The sequence below is a fragment of the Lactuca saligna genome, chromosome 3, assembly GCF_052625555.1.
Source record: "Lactuca saligna cultivar CGN05327 chromosome 3, ASM5262555v1, whole genome shotgun sequence".
Classification (NCBI taxonomy): domain Eukaryota; kingdom Viridiplantae; phylum Streptophyta; class Magnoliopsida; order Asterales; family Asteraceae; genus Lactuca; species Lactuca saligna.
In genome coordinates this window covers 89,001,683-89,023,384 of record NC_136419.1, presented here as the reverse complement: position 1 = coordinate 89,023,384, position 21,702 = coordinate 89,001,683, and the positions used below count along the sequence as shown (strand labels likewise).

Here is a 21,702-nt window from a genome sequence, read left to right as displayed (position 1 = left end):
ATAGTTGGAATCCGTAATCAAATTTGTGTGACCACAGAATAAGATCTCGACCTTTTTATGATCCTTTTAGTACATACGGATTATGTTAACAAGGCTAGGGTTGAGAGATATAAAGAGTTTAAAGAATATACCATAAATTGCATATAAATGCACATTATACACATTACATATCACATCTATATATCCATGTATCACACATAAAGTAAAAGAAAAAAATATATATAGAATAGAGAGAGGAAAAGCAAAAGAGGTGGTCTTTCTCTCGCACGGATCCCAATGGTATGCAGGAAGGATGCCAGCATTGTTTGCTGTAAACTCATTCTTTTTGTATAAGTTTAAAGGAAGTTGCTTTGTTCTCCTTTAGAAATCTTTTCAGAGTGAAGGGCAGATAAAGAACATCTCGGATAAATTTTTATTTAACAAATTTATCTAGTGATCAGTTTGTGCTTTTGCTAGTTGCTACCTTTTGATTTGATTTATTATAAATATATACTCCTTGTGTGTATATCTATATAGATTCTGTTTCTATAGAAACCACAACTAGGAAATTATAAAAACACAAAAAGAAAAGAAAAGTAAAGAAAACACTCTACACCTTTCTTACTTCATTCCACTTACCTTGTTATTAGTTTTCAAAAATGGAGGGAACGCAAAGTATTATGATTAGTTTTCAATCTCCCCAATGATTCAGTAAGCTTTAGCGATCCCTTTTTCTTTATTCCAAGTGTGAAAGTGTGTTCGATACTTAGAAAAAAAAAATGAAGTCCATGATCAACAACAACAACGAACACAATGACGACAACAAAAACACTAACAACAACTGGTTGGGTTTCTCTCTTTCACCTCACATGAACACAACCACTACAACATCAACAATGGAAGGTGCACCACCTTCCGAAGCTTCGCATCACCCTTCTTCTTCTTCTTCATCAAACCCCACTACTTATTTCAACCTCCCTTCGCATTTCAACTACCCAAACATTTATTGTCATGGAGTCGAAGGTGAAAATGGAAGTGGGCTTTACTCTGGTTTCCCTATCATGCCCCTTAAGTCCGATGGTTCCCTTTGCTTAATGGAAGCCATCACCAGATCACAATCACAAGGTTCGTTTTTCGTTTTTTGTTTTTTGTTTTTTGTTTTTTAGTTTTTTGTTTGTGTTATCGATCGCTCATTATGTTTCCTTTTATGATTAAAAAGTTTTCAAACAATGTGTTGTCTTTTAGGAATGGTTAGTTCGACTCCACCAAAACTTGAGAATTTTTTCGGTGGTGTAACAATGGGGACCCCTGACTTCGACAGAGGAGGAGCTACAATGGCTCTTGGTTTAGATAGTAGTACAATGTACTACAACCAAAATCCTGATCATCATGAGACTCTACAACACAACCATAGGCATCACCAACACCAGATTCAAACCCAACACTACCCAGATTACTCCGGTTTCAGAGCTTTGTACCAAACAGTACAACAAGAGGAAGTCAAAGAGGACCAGAATATCGTTTCAGATACTTGTAACCTTCATCTACCGAGTATCGGAGAAGATGACGACATCACTGGTATGAAGAACTGGATTTCAAGAAACTATCATTCCGGCGTTGCTTCCGGCGATCATGGTGGTGGTGGTGGCGGTGGCGGTGGTTATGGTGATTTACAGTCGCTTAGTTTGTCAATGAGCTTCGGAAATTGCTCGCAGTCAACCCCTTGTGTCACTGGATCGCATTCACAGCAACAAATCATACCTCCTCCTAATGTCGCTGATTGCGTCGTTTTGGATACGAAGAAACGAGGTTCTGAGAAAGTGGATCAACAGAAGCAGATTGTTCATAGAAAGTCGTTGGATACCTTCGGTCAAAGAACCTCGCAGTATCGAGGTGTTACAAGGTTCATTAACTAAATTCTCGCTATTTCTTCAACTACTTTATCGATCTTTCTAGTTTTTATATGATAAATGACTCTGAATCTGAATCTTTATCAGGCATAGATGGACTGGAAGATATGAAGCGCATTTGTGGGACAACAGTTGCAAGAAAGAGGGCCAAAGTAGGAAGGGAAGACAAGGTTAGAAATGAAAACACCATTATTAAACGATGTTGACTTTTTATACTTTGTCATATACTTTTATGTTTGACTAATAATTATTACTACACATTCTTACCAATTTTTATGTTTCTTGTTTGCTGGATTGAAACGTGTGCGTTAGTTTATCTGGGTAAGCCTGAGTTTCTTGTTTTCATATAATTTGTTTAAAGTTTCTACAAAAAGATAGAAAATTAAATGAGTTCGATATGTTAATATTTATATTAATGATTTATAGGTGGTTATGATATGGAAGAGAAAGCTGCTAGAGCGTATGATTTAGCAGCACTTAAATATTGGGGTCCTGCGACTCACATAAATTTTCCGGTATATTTTCGGTGTTCCTTAAACATGTTAACTAACTAATTTAATGATCATATAGATATTATTTAAATTTTAAACTCTAGCATGTTATTAATTATTATGTTTTTTTAATTAATTTGTCAGTTGGAAAACTATGAACACGAAGTTGTGGAAATGAAGAACATGTCGAGACAGGAATATGTAGCTCACTTAAGAAGGCAACTAGATCTTTGAACTTACATATTCTACAATATTTTAATTATTATTACTAGCCGATATTATTTAATGTGTTTAAAAACCAATAATTTAATTTTGGTTTTAATGTTTTCAGGAGAAGCAGTGGTTTCTCTAGAGGTGCCTCAGTCTATAGAGGAGTAACAAGGTCTAGAAGTACATCATAATTGCTATTTACATATATCTTCATCTATATTTTTTTAAATAATGTAATATAATTATTATTTTTTTTTTAATTTCAGACACCATCAACATGGTCGATGGCAAGCTAGGATCGGCCGTGTGGCAGGGAACAAAGATCTTTACCTTGGCACATTCAGTAAGTAGAAATTTAAATTCTTATGCATATAAATTTTTTATTTTTTTTAGAGGTTAATAACCAATATCTTTAAAGGAAAATTAAAAGTTCAAATATTTTCAGAAAATTTACATTTTAGTACCAATTTTTTTTTAAACATAAAAGTCCTGATTATATAAAAAAAACACGATAATATGTCATTCCCTACGATAATATGTCATTTCCTGTTAAAAGAAAAAATGATTTTTTTATAAACTTGCGCCAAAATTAAATAATCGTAACTTTTATGTTAAAAAAAACCTTAGGACTAAAACGTAACTTTTTTTAAAATATTGAGATTTTTCTGATAATTTTTCTAACTTTAAATTAAATTAAGTGAACTTTTTATAATTGAAGTTGTCTTTTCATAAAAGAATAAACAAGACATTCATATATATATAAATGAATGCTTTTAAAACACCCTAATGCCAGACCCTAAAATCTCTGAAAATCTTGACTTTTAAGAAGATGATCAAAGCTGTTTTTGTCAACAAAGAAGGCTGATTTTATCAAGAGCATCTTCTGATCACTCTCTTCCATCCAATGGCCAATGCATGTTTTTGTGTCATTTATGTCTTTCCTGCATTTTCAGTTTTTCGTACAAGTCACAAAAGCCATGTTGAGTGGGACCCAACTTACTTCTACATTATTCTTTTCCCTTTTCATTTTTTCATTCCACATATAACTTCAACTTGCACTTATCTTCTACACTAATGTAATTACTCATCACAATTTACATTTACATACATCTTAAAAACACGATCTTTTCTAAACAGGCACTCAAGAGGAGGCTGCTGAGGCTTACGATGTAGCTGCTATCAAGTTTCGTGGCGTGAATGCAGTTACGAATTTTGATATTTCAAGGTATAACGTTGAAAAGATTATTGCGAGTAATACCCTTTTAGCAGGAGAGTTAGCTAGGCGAACCAAAGTAGACCCCACAAACGAGCTCTTGTGTGAACAACCACTTATTAATGGCGAACCTAAAACCATGTCAAGTGAGCCCACCATAAACAGGAACATGTTGGACTGGAAAATGACACTTTATGATCAGAATGGAAGTAGTAATGGAGTCGGAATCGAGGGAGATGAGTCATCTAAACTTGGAACACATTTGTCGAATGCTTCTTCATTGGTGACAAGTTTGAGTAGCTCGAGAGAAGATAGCCCTGAAAGAAACAATAATAATAGTAATAATAATAATAATCTTCCGATGGTTCTTGAAACGCCGCCGTCGGCTTCCAACTTTCTTGGTGGTTCATCGGGTGGTGGAGTTGATGCATGGATTCCGACAGCAGCGAATCAGATGAGGCCACATATTCCTGTTTTTGCTGCATGGACGGATGCATGATAATGGAAACCCTAGAAAAATGGAAAAGAGCTAGTGGGGTCTTTTTTTTTTCTTGGTTTTTATTTTTTTTAATATGTATGGATTAATTTGAATTGGGAAGGGGTAAATTCAGTTCTAATTAAATTAAATGAATCTTGCAAATTCATGTTGACAAAGATCGCGGGTTCTCTTTTTTTGTATGAATAAATGCATGAAATGTTGTTGTGTTTTTTTTTTATATATATAACTTGAATTATGAAAGATGTTATGTCATGACAGAATGATTCCATTACCATGAGTTCAAGTTTTATGATTAGATTTGGCTTTCTTTATGCTAATGGTCCAATATGAAGTACAAGAATTGAACACAGCTCAGTCTTTCCAATAATGCAAAAGATTGTGTTTGTTTCTTTTGACCTATTAATGTTTTGTAATATTTGAATTGCATGTCACCATGCAATATCTATCATTTTATATTAATGAAAAGCTTAATTTCATCATTACTTCCGTTTACTTTCTTATCAGAATACTTTTAGTCCAATCACTATGAAGAAAAAGAATTACAAAATCAATAGTGATCATGCTCTATAGCAACTAACTTTTCTTCCTTTATCATATTTACAAATATATTTGTTTTTTTTTTTTTCTTTTTGTATACCGACAATAGCAATAGTTTATGTTATGCGATATGTTCATACAAGCACATTTCTATATTTATTGGTGAAGAAAAGGAAGAAATGTAGATGGGGTGGGTGTGGAAAAGTGGACTTTAGGTGGTGGTTTTGCTTTACGATTTTGATGTAAAAATTTTGGCCTAAATTTGGTGGAAACTAATGATGATTTTGAACATTAAAGGAGTTAACGTGGGCTTTTTTCGTAACCACATCATTACATATTCATATAATCATTCGCTTAAAGTAAACTTGCTTCAATCAACATTCCTCGTGTGGGTCTCAACTTTCAACCTTTGACCATCATCTCATTTGACACCTACATCTATAATTTTGTTCATGTTTCGTTCTTATCGGAATACTATTTATATATAATTACTGTTATAGTATTTTTTTACATAAGATGTGTCGAACTTTCTTTTAGTACTACAAATTTAATAGATTTTGATGAAATAACAAAACAGAGTGCCGGTGTCACAATTGTTTCGTTAGACGATTAAAAAATTTAATGGTGAAGTTTATGGTATATAATTTTATATACATCGTGGTATCGTTGATTTTGTTACAAATGTATAAGTTGTTTATTTCCTCGCATTATTTACAAAAAAACTACGAATAAATATTTTGTTTTGTTATTTGAGTATTATACAACATTTATGTCCTTTCAGGCAGCAACATTTTCAAACTTTTTCCAAGTTATGTCCCCGAAATTGCATGAAAAACAGGAAAGAATGATTGTTATTTCATGCAAAAGCAGATTTGTACGTAAAGCTGGAAATTTTTTAACTTTGGACCAAGTAAAAATGGTTCTACAGAAAATTAGAAAATTAAAACTTATTAAAATATATAATAACAGTTTTTTATATAATATTAACAACCATAATTGAAATACAAAACTGTACTATTTCCCATTTGGATGTTACATAAGTACAATATCAAATTACATAAACACTTTGTGGTCCTTCTACATCATCACAAATAATGATTGAAATTGTCTAACCGGAGTTCAGTCAGAATAATCATATTTCCCGACAACTGATTATTAGGGTTAGAATGTTTTTTTCCATAAACGTATTCCCTTCATTCCACACAACATATACGTACAAATTGTTACAACACAAATGGGCTGAAAATATAAATGGGCTAAGCTAAGTGGACTGCCTATACAACATACAATATACATATATAATATACACTAATATGCTCACTCAGTATGAGCGGGAGATCAAGATCGGACTCTAAAATTGGATCTGAACTCTGTGAAAAATGATGATGGAAGTCCCTTAGTGAATATGTCCGCGTACTAAAGGTCGGAAGGGATATGAAGGATTCGGACTTGCCTAGTAGCAACTTTATCCTGAACAAAATGTATATATATCTCGATGTGTTTGGTTTGTTGGTGTTGCATAGGATTAGTCGATAAATACACTGTGTTGACGTTGTCACAATATACAATGGTAGCCTTGGGCAATGAGCAGTGGAGTTCTTGAAGAAGATTGTGAAGCAAGCATGTTTCGGCCACGACATTGCTGACACCTCGATATTCTGCTTCCGTGCTAGATCGAGAGACAGTGGCTTGTTGCTTTGATGACCAAGAAATGAGATTGTCACCAAGATAAATGCAGTAGCCACTGGTGGAGTGCTGAGAAGCAGGATATCTCCCAGCATCTTCATTAGAGTAGGCAGTGAGGCTTGTAGTGGATGGGGGGTGAATCTGACGACCATGATCCTAGAGTACCCTGAATGTAGCGTAAGATGAGCTTAAGCACGTGAAGGTGAGGCTCACGGGGATCATGCATGTAAAGCCAAATTTGTTGAACGATATATGCAATATTAGTTCGAGTGAAGGTCAAGTATTGGAGACCACCAACTAGGCTCCGGTATGGAGTTGGATCCTGAACAGGATTGCCCGTGTGATCTAACTTCATCTCAATATCAGTTGGAGTGTGACATGGGTTGCACGATGACATATGTGTGCGATCAAGAAGATCAAAAGTATTTGCGTTGAGAGAGAATAAGCCCAACTCATTCTGTGTAACTAAAATGCAAAGAAAATATGAGAGGTTACCTGGACCTATCATGGAAAACTCGGTGGAGAGAATAGAGACGATGCGTCTAATCAAACCAACGGAGGATGATGTCATCAACATTGAGTAATAAGAAACTGGTAGAGTTGTCGTTCGTATACGCGAATAAATATGAATCCGATTTGCTATGAATGAAGCTGACATGTGTGATAAACTCAGTGAACTAGTGGAACCATGCTCTAGGTGCTTGTTTCAGGCTGTATATGGACTTTCTATAGGAGACAGATGAAATCTCGGAGGCTGATTAGGCTTACTGTTTCTCAAAAATAGTAATAATTGTTTCAAAAGTGTTTCTTAGAAATTAGAGTGTTCCAAAAATCCAGATAACATAAAACCGAAGGAAGTGCACGATCATGCATTCGTCTTGTCAGGGTCCTCAGAAGTACCTGAAACAAAACTAAAACCATAAACCAACGCTTAGTGAGTTCCCCCAAAGTAAAATCGCATAACAAAACAACAACATGCATATAAAGCCTTTAGCATGACCGGACCGCCTCATCGGGCCTTCAGCCTATTTGGACCGCTCTCTAGGCCTTTGGCCTGACTGGACTGCCTTGCAGGCCTTAAGTCTATCCGGACCGCCCAGGGTGTCTTGTCCTTCGGTCTCAGTTGGTCTGCCTTGACCCAGTAACCCATAACATATCAACATACACCATAACAATCAATAGCTATTAGATACAGGTAGTAATACATATCTAACTTTTGGGTTTTGAGCATTCTAACACTCCTATGGTGTACATGCAACCCTAGATGCTTTGGATGTATATTTTCTCTATTATACATGCAAAAATTCAATATTCCAAAGCATCATCCTAACTAGTATACAATGGAGTATAAAAACATGAAATACAAGTTAGATGACATACCTTTTAGTGTGGTTGAAGCCTTGGACCTTTAAGAACTTATTGCCCTAAGTGTTGCACCTCAAATGGAATCACACAACACCACCAAAAAATGGAGGAACTTGAGAAGATGTCACTTGCACTGATAAACTCGGCTAGCCCTCTTGTGTTCCTACTAGTTACTCCTTAGTGCCACTTAAGTGCTAATTTCATGAGCGACAGGGGTTCTTATATAATGTGGCAAACTAGGGTTACACCATGTAAACCCTAATGACTTTCCATATCCCTCATTCTCCATGGGTTAAAACCTCCATGAAGTATCCATGGGTTACCACATAGGTTTAGCCCAACATGAAGAAATGTGGATCATAAGCCCACTTTATAAGAATGAATGATTTACCAAATCAACCCTTTATATTTAATTAGTCTGTTTTGATCATAAAATTAATTCCAAATTAATTCTTGATCAATACTAATTAAATAATATGATTTCATATTAATATATTAGAACTTATAATATATTAATAAACCATAAATAACCTCTTCTTAATTATCCATCCTTTAGATTGTTCCGGTGCTATGCAACCCAAATGGACCATGGTACTCTCGGGTCAAGTACATACCAATAATAGTTATGGGCTTAGACACCTAATCCAACAGTCTCCAACTTAGATACGTCTAATAACTATTATTACAAGCATAACTCCAACCCGACTAGCATTCGTAACTCTTAAAACTAGTTGTCGAACTCTGACCTAGTCAATGACGTGTCCATTAGATAATGGATCATATATTCCTCCATTGTAGATATCGTATGGATTGAGACATGGATTGTAATCATTCTCTCTATCCATCTGTTATTTCCCGATTTCTGATTTATGATGACCGACTAATTGAACAAATAAAATCAATCCAGGCCTGGTGTCATCACTAAATCATCAAGGGGCCCACAAATATCACTTTTATCCACATGGGGTAAAAGGAACGGATAAACTTCGACCCAAATGCCCGCTTGTACTTACTTATCAAATTACACACAACGATATGTTTTATAACAACCAAGGTTGTAGAAATCGCTCGACGTAGGCTAATCGGTGGATTGGAGTCAAGGGATTAATCGGCTAGGCGGGATTAATCGGGGACCATTAGCTATTAAAAAAATTAATAAATATATCATTAATCCTAAAAATATAGCATTAAATACAACATTAATAAATATAACATTATAAATTTTTAAAAAAAATATATTAATAATTTAATAAATATAACATTAGTAACATGAAACTATGATTACAAACTAAATCCTTTTGATTCTTAATACAGTGCATCTAAATAACCAACTACTGCATTGTAAATGTTGAGGGAACAGGAACATTTGCAGAAGCATTCTTTCTTGGTCTCCCTATTGGGTTCTTTGGTTGATTTGTTTCAAGATTTGTTTCTCCATTCCTTTTTGCTTTGATTCCTTTTTCTTTGACTTTAAAGACTGTGATGAATGAGCAGCAACAACAAGGAACTAGATTTCAATTCAGATGGTATGAAATTTGGATTCTTGATTTCAATGGAGCACATGGTATGTAAAGAACTAGAATGCAAGTCAGATGGTATGCAATTTAGATTTTTGATTTCAATTAAAGAAAGCAAATCTAACAAAATCGTGATTCTCAGTAACCAAACAACCATTTGATTTCAATGGTAATGAAAAAAAAAACAATAGCAAGGAACAAGCATTTACACAAACACTTGGCATGCTATTTATCAAACAACCATATCAACAATATCACTTCAAAATCACTGAAATCGTGATTCTCAGTGACCAAACAACCATTTACACAAACATAGTAACAACATAAATATGCCTTCAATCGAGTGTATGGGTTTTTCTAAAATTTGTTTTAACAGGGAATCAAGTGTATATGAAGAATACACCTTCGTATAGATTGAAGAATGCTAAATTGTTTTTACCAATTTGAGTTGAGAGAGAATCGATTTTACCAACAAAAAACACCCTAACAACTAGTTTGAGTATAGACTGAAGAACAATCCTTCGTATATGATAAGGACTAGGTTAGAGGGCTTCCAGAGTCATGGACGACAACAAAGGAGAAGGGAAACAACACTCTGAGTCACCAATGCAACAGGGAGGTTGGAGGGGGGTGACAAACCAGAGCAAAAGGCAATAGTGTGAACGAGGAAGAAGATTTCAACTTTTTAATTTTTTACTTCTTTTGTCATTGAGTCGTGAGAGAATCAACTTTACTAATTGTCATGTTTGATCTAGCAGAAATGGAATCACAGATTGAGTGAGTTTGAATTGAATCGATGTAGTTGCGAAACAATAAACAACCATGAACAAAGATGTATAGAACTGTTACAAGTTTCGCATCCCACATCGTTGGTGGGAAAATAAACAAAGGCACCCATATGTTATAAAAGGAGACTTAGGTTCCCTTCGAAAATATAACCCAAGTTATCGGTGTGCTAGCTGGTTTTTTTTAGCCTGGTTAGCTGGTCCAATTTGACCTAATTTTGAGTCCGACTTGATCCAATTTAGTCCGATTTGGACCGAGTTTGACTGATTTTGACCAAGGCCGATTATTTTACCCTCTAGCCCTTATTCGTATGCGGATGGAGGCCACCAAGCGTCTAGGCACCTATTAATCGACCGCCTAGACCGATTTTAACAACCATGATAACAACCAAGTTACTGGTGCGTTTACATATGTCAATGTGAAACCGACTCGCAACTACAACTCACATGTCTCTGTTTCAAGAATATAAGATATTATCATCTCACAATCACTTGTCATAAAATCCATGTAGTGATTCAGATGAGCGTTGGTTGGATCCAATAGTCGAATCTTATTCCAGGAGTACTTATGAACACTGCAGCCACTTTATCCTAGAAAAACTACAGATGCATTCATGATAGTCTTGCCTCAATACCTACTTCCAAAGTATGATCGACTGTGCACAGTTTGAATAACCTATTCGGGAAGTCAAAACCTACAAAGTGAAACACAATAATAATCAAATCCAATATGGTCTCAAAACTTACGAATATAAATAAAACACATTTTATTTAATCGCCATATTGATTACACATTATTCATTGTATAATGTTTCGATTAATCAACTGAATACTTGAATTAAATCAATAGTTATGCCATTCTCCAAGCATGTACGCTATGTTTGTCTAAACAATGGTTATGCCATGTACCACGCATGCACATTATGTTTGTTTATGGTCCTTAATTTGTGAAATAGATTAACTGAAAATACATTTCAATGATGCTAATTTCAAAATTCCAAATCCTTATTGCAAGTGTAAGAATTCTAAATTCTTGTCACTGCTAGAAAGTGTTAGATTCTAAACTATTATGCAATGATTCTTTTGTAATGTCTAGGTGACAAAAGTCACAGAGACTTGACCGATGATATTACAAAATATTCCTTCGGAGATTGTTACAAGACAATTCCATGGAAATAAAGTCTCAAATTCAAAGTACATTCCTTTGAACATCCTTCTTGCATAAGAGTTTCTAACTTTCTCATCTATTCTTCAACTCCCAATATGGAAACATTTCGTATTCCCATTTTGACTATCATTTCTGAACAAGAGTTTCCTCTCTTCATAATATGTCAATATGGTCAATCCATTTTTATACTACCAAATGTCCTTAAGTGGCCAATCTTTAGCGAACCTTAGATTGTCCTTAACAGTTGTTTAACCACTTTAGTCAAATTCGGTTCTATTCCTTTTTTTCTCTCTTAATGCCCTAGGCATTTATAAAACTTAGAACACGAGAATATTATAGCATATGCATTCGATCCTATACTCGAAGCATATGGGATTCGATTCATAATGTCTAACATAAAGACATGTTACTTAATCAGTCTTTTGCTATAATATTTCTATTTTCCATGTTCTCATAATTTTGATTATGAAGAGGGATGTCGTAATCATAACCAAATTTTCAGAATGCAATTATCCTTTCCTTATATAGAATTTCCTTATGTTGAACCATTCCAGCATAACATTCATATATATTTGACTAAATTTGATTAAAATCTCACAAACTAAGCTTTTAGATTTGAAATGAAGTATAAATTCCTCTCCCTTAGTTATAGCAAAAAAACTTTTCAAACCCTGCGACTTTGCGACTTGATTTTTTTTCTATAATTTACATTGCCAATTTGCAACACTTTCCATAATGATTATGCTCTCACTAGCATAATAATTATTATCTTTACTAGCATAACACTTATGCTCCCACTAACTTTGATATGTACCCAGAAATCAGCTGGACTTCTAGAAATCAATACGTATTGACTTTCTTACCAAAGTTCGGATTTCTGATACGAGATGTTTCGATAAGACTTTATCTAGGCTTCTCAAAATCATACACCTTTCCTTAGATAGCTCACATGTGTGTCTAAAGAATTTCAAAATTTACAACCATAAATCTGTAATGTAATTTAGACCATTTTCCATTTCTCACAATTCAAATTATGAAAAGGGATGTCATAATCATAATTGAATTTAAGAATGCAAATATCATAATTCTATCTCCTTAAAATCTACTTAGTGAAAGCGTTTCCTTATTATCATTTCATGAGTCGGAGAGAAACCTTATGACAATTAGATTGTATGGTGTATGTATTCATATCCATGTGAATTTGTCATAACCATAATCACAAGACAAGGTTAGTGACAAATCCATACTCATATGGACTGAACTTGTTCAATCTTAATTTCTTGCCACCTGCAAGCATAAGGGCCTACCATTACTTCCAAGTAGTTCTGCAACAACCGAGAACTCATAGAACCCACATGCATAATCAACGAGGTCCAAGTGGTACACTGTGCCTACCAGGTCAACTCCCCGATCCTCGGTCAAATGTGAAGTACACCCTATGTACACAAGGAGTACACCCCACGTACTAATTGAGTCAACCCAATTGACTCGATTGAGTTTGAATTGGATTACGACTAGGGTTTGACTTAGGGATGTTTTAGGTATATGAATGGTAGCCTAAGTTTTTATTATTGTTATTTGTAAAGGTGACCGGTAGCATGAGTTTCAGAGCAATGTGTCATTTCAACTTTTCGTCTGTCTGTGAGGTGAGTCTTTCTTACCACTTTAAGTCGACCAAAGGCACCAAGACCGATCCACTGAATTGTATGAGTAAAAACTATATGATATCTTATGATTTTATATGATGTAATTGTATGATTTATGTATTGAACTATTTTAGGGTTCGAAGTCATTACAGACTCGGGGTTGGTATGGAGCCGAGGGTTGATTCAGACCCGACACAACTACTTGCTATTATTTTCAGTTGATAAGGACCCTGGGGGTTGATACAGACTTGTCACAGCCACACATTGTTATATTGTTTGTATGTTATTTGTGGTAATTTAGGAAGATCACTAATCTTTATGCTTACAATTTATGTTTATGGTTTCAGGTACTTCCAATTCAAAAGGCAAGGGCCCAACATCTCCATATATGATTTCCGCACTTGATATAATTGTACACTGATGTTTTGGAATACTATAATGACTGATGGCTTTTGGTACAATCAATGAATAAGATTAATGGTTTTTAAATTAAAACTATTAGTGCTATTTTTGGGTCGTTACATTACTGTGTAGTTTAAGGTTTGTACTCGCAATTGTAGTTATAGACTTATCCAAGTGGGAGACTGTTGGATTAAAAAGTCTAAGTCGATACCTAAATTGGTATATTATTGTTGTTAGAAGCAAAGTCCAAGTGGGAGACTTATCCAAGGGTTTTCCTTGTGTTATCCACACTATAAATAGGACCCAAAGACTTGGAATTTTCGTGCATACTCTTCCCACAAGGATACCTTGGCCAAAAATCTCATCTCTCCTCTTGTCTTTTAGTTCTAGGGTTTAGGTGTGAGCCATTAGAGATATCATCCTTTGGTGTTAAGTTTTCCAAGTCCAACAACTACAAGGGATTGAAGTGTTTTTTTACTATAAAAAATCAAAGGTATGCAACCCTAATCCCATTATATCGATTTATTAGGGTTTATGCTAGTTTTTTTCATAGTATGTTTCCTTCAAGTGTTATGACATAGACAATTTATAGGAAGCATGCACCCTCGTAATTGTTAAGTGTTTCTGCATTGTACATAATTTTGTTTTCTATAAAAACCCATCAAGTCAATCGCTTCCTTTTGTGTAAAACGCTTTGCGACTACTCTCGATTTTGTATCTCTCTATAATTCCATCAACCTCGTATTTGACCTTGTAAACCCATCTGCATGAGATAGGTTTATTTCCTTTTAGGAATTTAACAATATCCCAGGTGTGATTAGCTTCCAATGTACTTAATTCTTTGGCCATAGCTTCTTCCCATTGAGGATTGCCTTTAGCTTCATGATAGAACGTTGCTCCTTGAATAGTGGTGGCCAAATGAAAAACATATCTTTTCAAATCAACTTCAATTGGGTATGTCTTGACTAATACAAGATTAGTTAAGGTATAAGGGCAATCTAAAAAATTATAAGAAGTAACATGATTACATATATAATCATTAAGATAATTGGTAGTTAATAATTTCTAGAATATCTTCTTAATGGAATTATTAGGCGTATAAGTGATGGGTCAGAATTATGATTACTGATGGGATAATAAAGATCTTCTGAGTTATTGGGAAGAAAAAGATTTGGATTATTGGTTGGGGTTTGAAAAATGTGAAGAGGGAAAATGCTTTCAAAGAATTTGATATATCTAGATATATAAATCATTTTAATGTGAAGATCTAAAACTTTATATGCCTTTTTACTAGTTAGATATCCCAAAATATTACAAGAATGAGATTTAGCCATGAACTTATCTCTTCCTATAGGTGAAGTAGCTACAAATAATAGACAACCAAAAGCCCTTAAGTATTACAAATCAAGTTTCCTTAATTTTTAAACTTCATAAGGAGTTTTATATTGAAGAACATTTGAAGGCATTTTGTTGATAAAATGAACAATTGTTTTTATACACTCACTCCAATAGGCAACCCCCAATCCTAATTGGAAAAACAAATCTCTTGTTGTCTCAAGAATATGCATGTGTTTTCTTTCTACCAAACCATTTTGTTGAGGTGTATAAGTTGTGGATGTTTGGTGAATTATGACTTTACTTTGAAAAATTGCTTGAGCTTCATTACTTGAACCCAGTTCAACTACATTATCAGATCTGATTATTTTTGTGCTTTTGGAATATTGAGTTTGGACAAAAGAAACAAAAGCTTCTATAACTGAAAATGCATAGCTTTTGTGTTTCAACAAGTGTATCTATGTATATCGAGTATGATAATCCAAGATAGTAATGAAGTATTTTTTTTCCCAACATAAGAAATATGTTTATAAGGTCCCTATGTATTAATGTGAATAATATGAAAAGCATTAAAAGTACAAGAGATGCTTTTAGGGAAAGGAAAACAATTTTGTTTAGTCGTTGCAAAACAATACAAGCATCAAGATTTGAATGAGAATGTTAAGTGTTTTTGTAGTTTCTGTAATGGTACATGACAAAAACATCTATGCCACAACAATACATCAGATTCTGAAAGTGTTATAAAATTATGGAACATAGCTGGAAAAGAAAAGGTGGAAAAACTAAATGACAATGAAGAATTAAGAGTTCTATGATAAAAAAAACATAAAGATCATTGATGCGATTGCCCAGAATTCCATGTGAAAGCTACTCTTCAACAAAGGGTCTTGTACAAGACAAGTCTTGTCAGTAAAGATGACAAAGGTTTGAAGTTGAGATGAAAACTTAGTTATTGAAACGAAATTGTATTTGAAGCAAGGCATATAGAAAACTCCATGAAGGGTAATGTTGTCATGAATCTTAACATTACCAACAAAAGAAATTGAAGTAGTATGTCCATCAGGAAGACTAATGACAATAGGCTGAGAAATTTTTTTCATGGAAGAAAACATAGAGATATTAGAACAAATATGGTTCGTAGGACATGTTTCTATGATCCATGAGAAACGTGGATGTAAAAAAGAATCTAATTTGTAGACATTAGCAACAAATTTTGTGAAACAAAATGATTTACCTTCATTTTTCATTACTCCTTAGAGTAATTAACCAAACTTGATGTTATAGGTTGAGTGATAGAACTTGAATTAAAAAGTTAAAGAAGATGTTCATATTGATCTATAGAAACTGTAGGAGCAAAAATAGTTGTGACATTTTGAACGACAGATTTGACATCATCCTTCTTTCTTTTAGTGAACTTGAAGTCAGGTGGGAAACAATTGAGTCTGTAACACTATGCTTTAGTATATCCATTCTTTTTATAGTGAGTACACACAAGATATTTCTTGTAAACATTGGTGTGAGCTTCATTTGAAGCATACATAGCAACAACATCAGGATGAAAATTTCATGAAGAAGATATACCTCTTTGCCTTTATTCTTGAATTATCATAGAATAAACAGTGTAAGCTCATTTATTAAATGAGCTTGAGCTCGAGCCTGTGTCACATGAGCCTGTTATATATATATATATATATATATATATATATATATATATATATATATATATATATATATATATATATATATATAATATAAAAAATATTTAGGAAATTAGGGATTTAGGGTATTAGCAAACGATCTTCTTAACGAGATCGAATCGAGCTTAAGATTATTTAGACACGTTAAACGAAAAATGAGTCGAGCTCGAGCCCGAGCCAAGCTTGTATAATTCTTTACAAGCACGATCCGAGCTTAGTACAAGAAAGCTCGAATCATGCCGAGCTCAAGCTCGAGCCTTGTATAACTTAAACGAGCTCGAGTCGAGCCTAGCCAGGCTCGGGACCGACTTGGCTCGTTTATACCTCTAGTTGGGAAGGGTTTCGTCATCAATATGTGACCATGGAGAATCCTATAAGAATCATTTAACCCCATCAGCAATTGAATTAAACGTTGATCTTCTAAGAACTTGTTGATAGCCATAGTTCCATTAAAGGAACAAGCAGGAATACTTTGAACAACCCTAAGCTCATCCCAAATCGTACTTAATTTGGTGAAATAAGAAGAAAAATGATCGTATCCTTGTGAAATTAATTACAAATTTGTTGAATTTGATAGAGTAATGCACCATCAGATTGCTCATATATATGATTCAGTTCAGTCCAATTTCTCATGCAGTTTGAAGAAACAAGAGACTATTAGCAATGTTCTTATGTAAAGAATTAAGGATCCAGCTGATTACCATATAGTTTTCTCAAAACCATGCAGAATAGGTTGAATTGGTAATCACAGGTGCAGAGATGGAGCAATCTATAAAGCTAAGCTTATTCTTAGCAAAAAGTGAGATCATCATTGATTGCTTCCAATAATTGAAGCCAAATCCATTAAAAAAAGTAGACATCAAAATCGATCTTGGATTATCAGATGGAGCCATGAAATATGGACTTGAATTGTTGAGATCGGGTGAATTGTTGTTCGAATTGGATGAAGACATTTCGAACAAAGAATGATATGATCAATAGAATGAATCAAAACGATTGAATTAAAAGAAGGAATGAAGAACATATGATCGAGATTGAATTTTAGATCGAAATAACCAAGTATGATACCATGTTGTGAGATAATACAAGAAGAGAAAGAAAAAGAATTGATGAAGAACCCAAATCTTTCATTAATTAGAAATGAAGAAGTTACAAGAATATATATACACTTTTGACCTCATCCAACAACCTCTAACCTGACATTTACAATGAAATGACAAAAAAAACCCTTATGGTTATAACAGAGCTAACTGTCTTTAACAAACTTTAACTAACTTCTTTAAAAAATATTCTGCTATATAATATTCTAGTTCGTTGATAGATGGATTTGTTTGTGGTAGTTTACTGTAATCATAATTATAGTTTAGGGTATGGTTGTACCATAATGATATAATATTTGGAAACAAAATAAAAAAGAAAAATATGATAGTTGATAGAGAGGTTGTCAAAATCGCAATCTTGATCGTAGCATCGTACGATCCTAAAACGAGTTGTATTGTATACGGATTGAAGTTGGTGTAGAATCGTAGGATCGTAAATATGAGCGGGATTCGATCTAATCCTACCTTCCCTTGATTTTTTTAAATGAAAAAAAAAAAATCAATTTACCCATTTATGCGTTTTACCATTTACTAGTTTACCATTTATCATTTGTGTTGTAAGTTGTGACTAATGTTTTGAAATATTCATAGATTTTGAATGGAAAACTGAATGTTTGAGATATTTTTCCTATTTTAAAATTACAAAAAAATTATAGTTTTTTGTAGGATCTTAGGATCTCAATCTCGATCTTGCAAACCAAAAAACGATCATGTGTAGAATCCCGATCTTGACAACCTTGTTTGATGGTGTTACTGATTATTTGTTTGAATGATTTTTGTAGATAAGCAGTAAAGTTGCTATTAAATGAATTAGTTTGATGGTAAATCCAATGAATGTCATCTAATCTCGATGTAAATGTGTTTTTTTTTTTCTCTAGGGTCTTGCTAGCTTTTTAATAAATCGTTTAATTGTTCAAAAAACAATTACGGTCGTTTACTAAATTCATTAATTGGTTTACTACTTATTAATTTATTATGAAGTTAAAATTGTACTACTTATTCCTATACAACGATGCTTCCTTCTAAAAAGTTTGTATATTTCTATCTAAAAAGTCTGTATATTTCTATAGTTTTTGTAACTATAATTTTGCAAACATACTAAATAAATTTACTTAGACCATTTATACCATTTTCTGCAAACAAATGTCTTCATGGTTTAAGGTCTCATTTGATAGTTACTGTCCGGAAAAATGATACCTGGAAAGGTTTTCTAACCGGAAAATGCACCATGTTGTGTGATTATACATCTGATGACGGACTGTGTCGAATGATGAAAAATGATATATTATTCTATTGTTCTATATATTGTGATGGATGAAGTTGTTGAAAAATTATAAAAACATACAAATTGTCATGCAAAATCAAAATTACATAATAATCATTTAAAAACTCAACGTGTGATTCTTGACCCGTTTTATGTCCGAAAGTGATGAGATGGATGAGAATTTTTAAAATAAATTAGGATGATGGAGATGTTGTCCAACAAAAAAATTAATCCAATAAAAAAAATTAAAAAAATTAACTAAAAGAAATTAGTAATCCAATAAATTAATAGTTATTAATATATATAAATATTATATATATAAATAATATTTATTAATATATAATAATCAAATAAAAAAGAATTAATCCATAAAAAAGAAATTAAAAAAAATTATTTAAAAGAAATTAATAATCCAATAAAATAATATTTATTTATATATAAATATTATATTAAAAATAATATTTATTAATATATAATAATGCAGTAAAAAAAAGTAATAATCAAATAAAAAAAGAAATTATATATATATATATATATATATATATATATATATATATATATATATATATATATATATATATATATATATATATATAATCGAAATTAATAATCGAATAAAGAAAGAGGAAATATTTTGACGAAATAGTCTTTTCGACTCATTTAGCCAGAAAAATATGGTTTTTGGGTTTTCTGGGAAAGATATATTTTACTGGGAAAGACCCATTTTTATGCAAATTAAACAGTCTTTCCAGTCCATTTAGCTAGAAAAATCTGTTTGAATCTGGAAAGATGTTTATAAAACTGGGCCTAAGTCTAAGGTGAATACAAATGATAACCCTTCGAAATAATTTTATTACATATTATTTATGTCATTTGTTGCATAGGTTTGTCATAATTACATATTCGTTTAACTTGGTAGCAATTCGGTAATATTCAGTACACTTGGCCAATAAGTGTCGTTTGACAGTTGTTGATTGGGTTAAAAGCTAATTAGGTTAGAGCTTTGGTGTAACATTTATAAAATTCTTGAAAATTTAAACTTTTTAAAACAAACCACAAATAATCATTGTTTATAAATTGTTTTCAAAATCACTTCCAGATCAGAAAAATCCCAAAATCGTAAAACAAAACATGAGGAGGTGCACAATCACGCATGCACCTTCCCGCAATCCTCTAAAGTACCTGAAACATAATCCAAAACTATAAGCCCAAAGCTTAGTGAGTTCCCCCCCCCCCCCACACACACACACACAAAACAAATGTCAATACATAACAAGTAGCACAGATATAATAACAGCATACTATGGGCCCAATCAACCATCGGGTTGGAATACCAAAATACTATAGGTCCAATCAACCATCAGTTTGGAATACCCCTGACCCTCAACCATCGGGTTGGAATGTCAATATACTATGGGTCCAATCAGCCTCGGGATAGAATACCCCAGGCCCTCAACCATAAGGTTGGAATGCCCCGGCCTGTTGGCTTACGCACAAAGCAGTGAAGCCTCAGCCACCAACCAATCATGTGTACATAATACATATAACCATACTATTAACCAGCTATCAAACAGACAAACAGATCTTACAGATCACAAAGCATAGCATCATCCTAACTATCAGGATACCGATCTACTAGACCACTATACCATCACATGTATAACATGATATCAATCCAAGGGATGACATTGGTGCCCTCGACCCATAATTATAGTGAGAAAACTCACCTCACTAGTTGTGCTGAACCGATAAAATCTAACTCCAAAGTCAACTACGGACTCAAATGCCTACAACCACCATGTGACCATTTTTATCAAAACCCCAAAATAACCAAAATGCCCTAAAACTTAAACTAAGTCAACCATGGTCAAAGTCAAAGTCAATAGTCAAGGTCAATAGTCCATGTAACTCGTCGAGTTACTACAACATCTAGAGAAGCGGGAAAACTCGAGCCACCTCACTAAGTTGTCAGGACAACTCGTCAGGTTTTCCCAATCTTAATACATTTAGCACCTTCTTATCGAATCTAATGCTTAGAAAATGCAGATCTGATACCCTAGGGTTGGAAACCCACGTAAAGTTTCTAACTTTACGTCCATGCATGACACTAGGAGGCTCCAGTACTCAAGAAAGGCTTAATAAGGGACCTAAAGCATGAAAGAGGCCTAGAACATGATAAAGCTTGCGACTTTATGTCCAATGAGGCCATAAGACGTCCATATCCGAAATGATAACTTCATAAAATACTCAACCCAAGAACAATCCCCAAAATGAGCCAAATATGACAATAAACTTCCAAGAATGAGATCTAAGAAATAGACAAACAAGTTCTCAACTTTTTACCTCGAAAGAGTAGCTAAACTCAAGGAGATTTTTGGATCTATTGCTTCCCCCTTCAAGCTAGGCACCACCAACTTAAAGCTCTTTCAAAATGAGACTAAAAGAAGCAACTTTTAAGCTTACACACTCAACTTGGGATAAGATGCACAAAATCTAGGGTTTCTGGATAGAGGAGGCAATTATGGTGGCCAATAATGGGACTTAAGGACTTTTAATATGGTGCAATACCCTAAAAATTAGGGTTTCATACTCAGCCACCAACTCGTCGAATTTTCCTCTCTAACTCGTCGAGATGGTCCAAAAAGATTCGCGACGCAAAAAAATTCAACACATCGAGTTGAGGAAATCAATTTGATGAGTTCCAAGCGAAAATTTGCCTTTCTAATAAAATTCTCATACCTGGGAATCGGGATGTTACATTTGGATCGGGTTTGAGGTAAAATGGAACACCACACATATGGGCTAAATGAGGTCCAAGTCCTTGATTTGGATTTTGGATTGGGTCCAAAAGTGTAGAAGGGAAAAAAAACATGCTAAGTCGGGACTGAGGATCGGGTC

General features: G+C 33.7%; 1 protein-coding gene across 2 annotated transcripts; it reads left to right on the top strand.

The window, feature by feature from the left end:
- The first annotated feature begins 247 nt into the window (after positions 1 to 247).
- LOC145036990 (AP2-like ethylene-responsive transcription factor ANT) lies at positions 248 to 4,457 on the top strand. 2 transcript variants are annotated; one of them, XM_078985526.1, is made up of 9 exons: positions 248 to 1,104; positions 1,225 to 1,882; positions 1,977 to 2,059; positions 2,202 to 2,210; positions 2,316 to 2,404; positions 2,525 to 2,598; positions 2,712 to 2,762; positions 2,857 to 2,933; positions 3,728 to 4,457. In XM_078985526.1, exons 1-9 carry the CDS (start codon positions 759 to 761, stop codon positions 4,300 to 4,302), a joined length of 1,962 nt encoding a protein of 653 aa, XP_078841652.1. In that variant the 5' UTR covers positions 248 to 758; the 3' UTR covers positions 4,303 to 4,457. The 2 variants fall into 2 exon arrangements, with proteins under 2 accessions (XP_078841652.1, XP_078841653.1); XM_078985527.1 differs by lacking the exon at positions 2,202 to 2,210.
- The last annotated feature ends 17,245 nt before the right edge of the window (positions 4,458 to 21,702 follow it).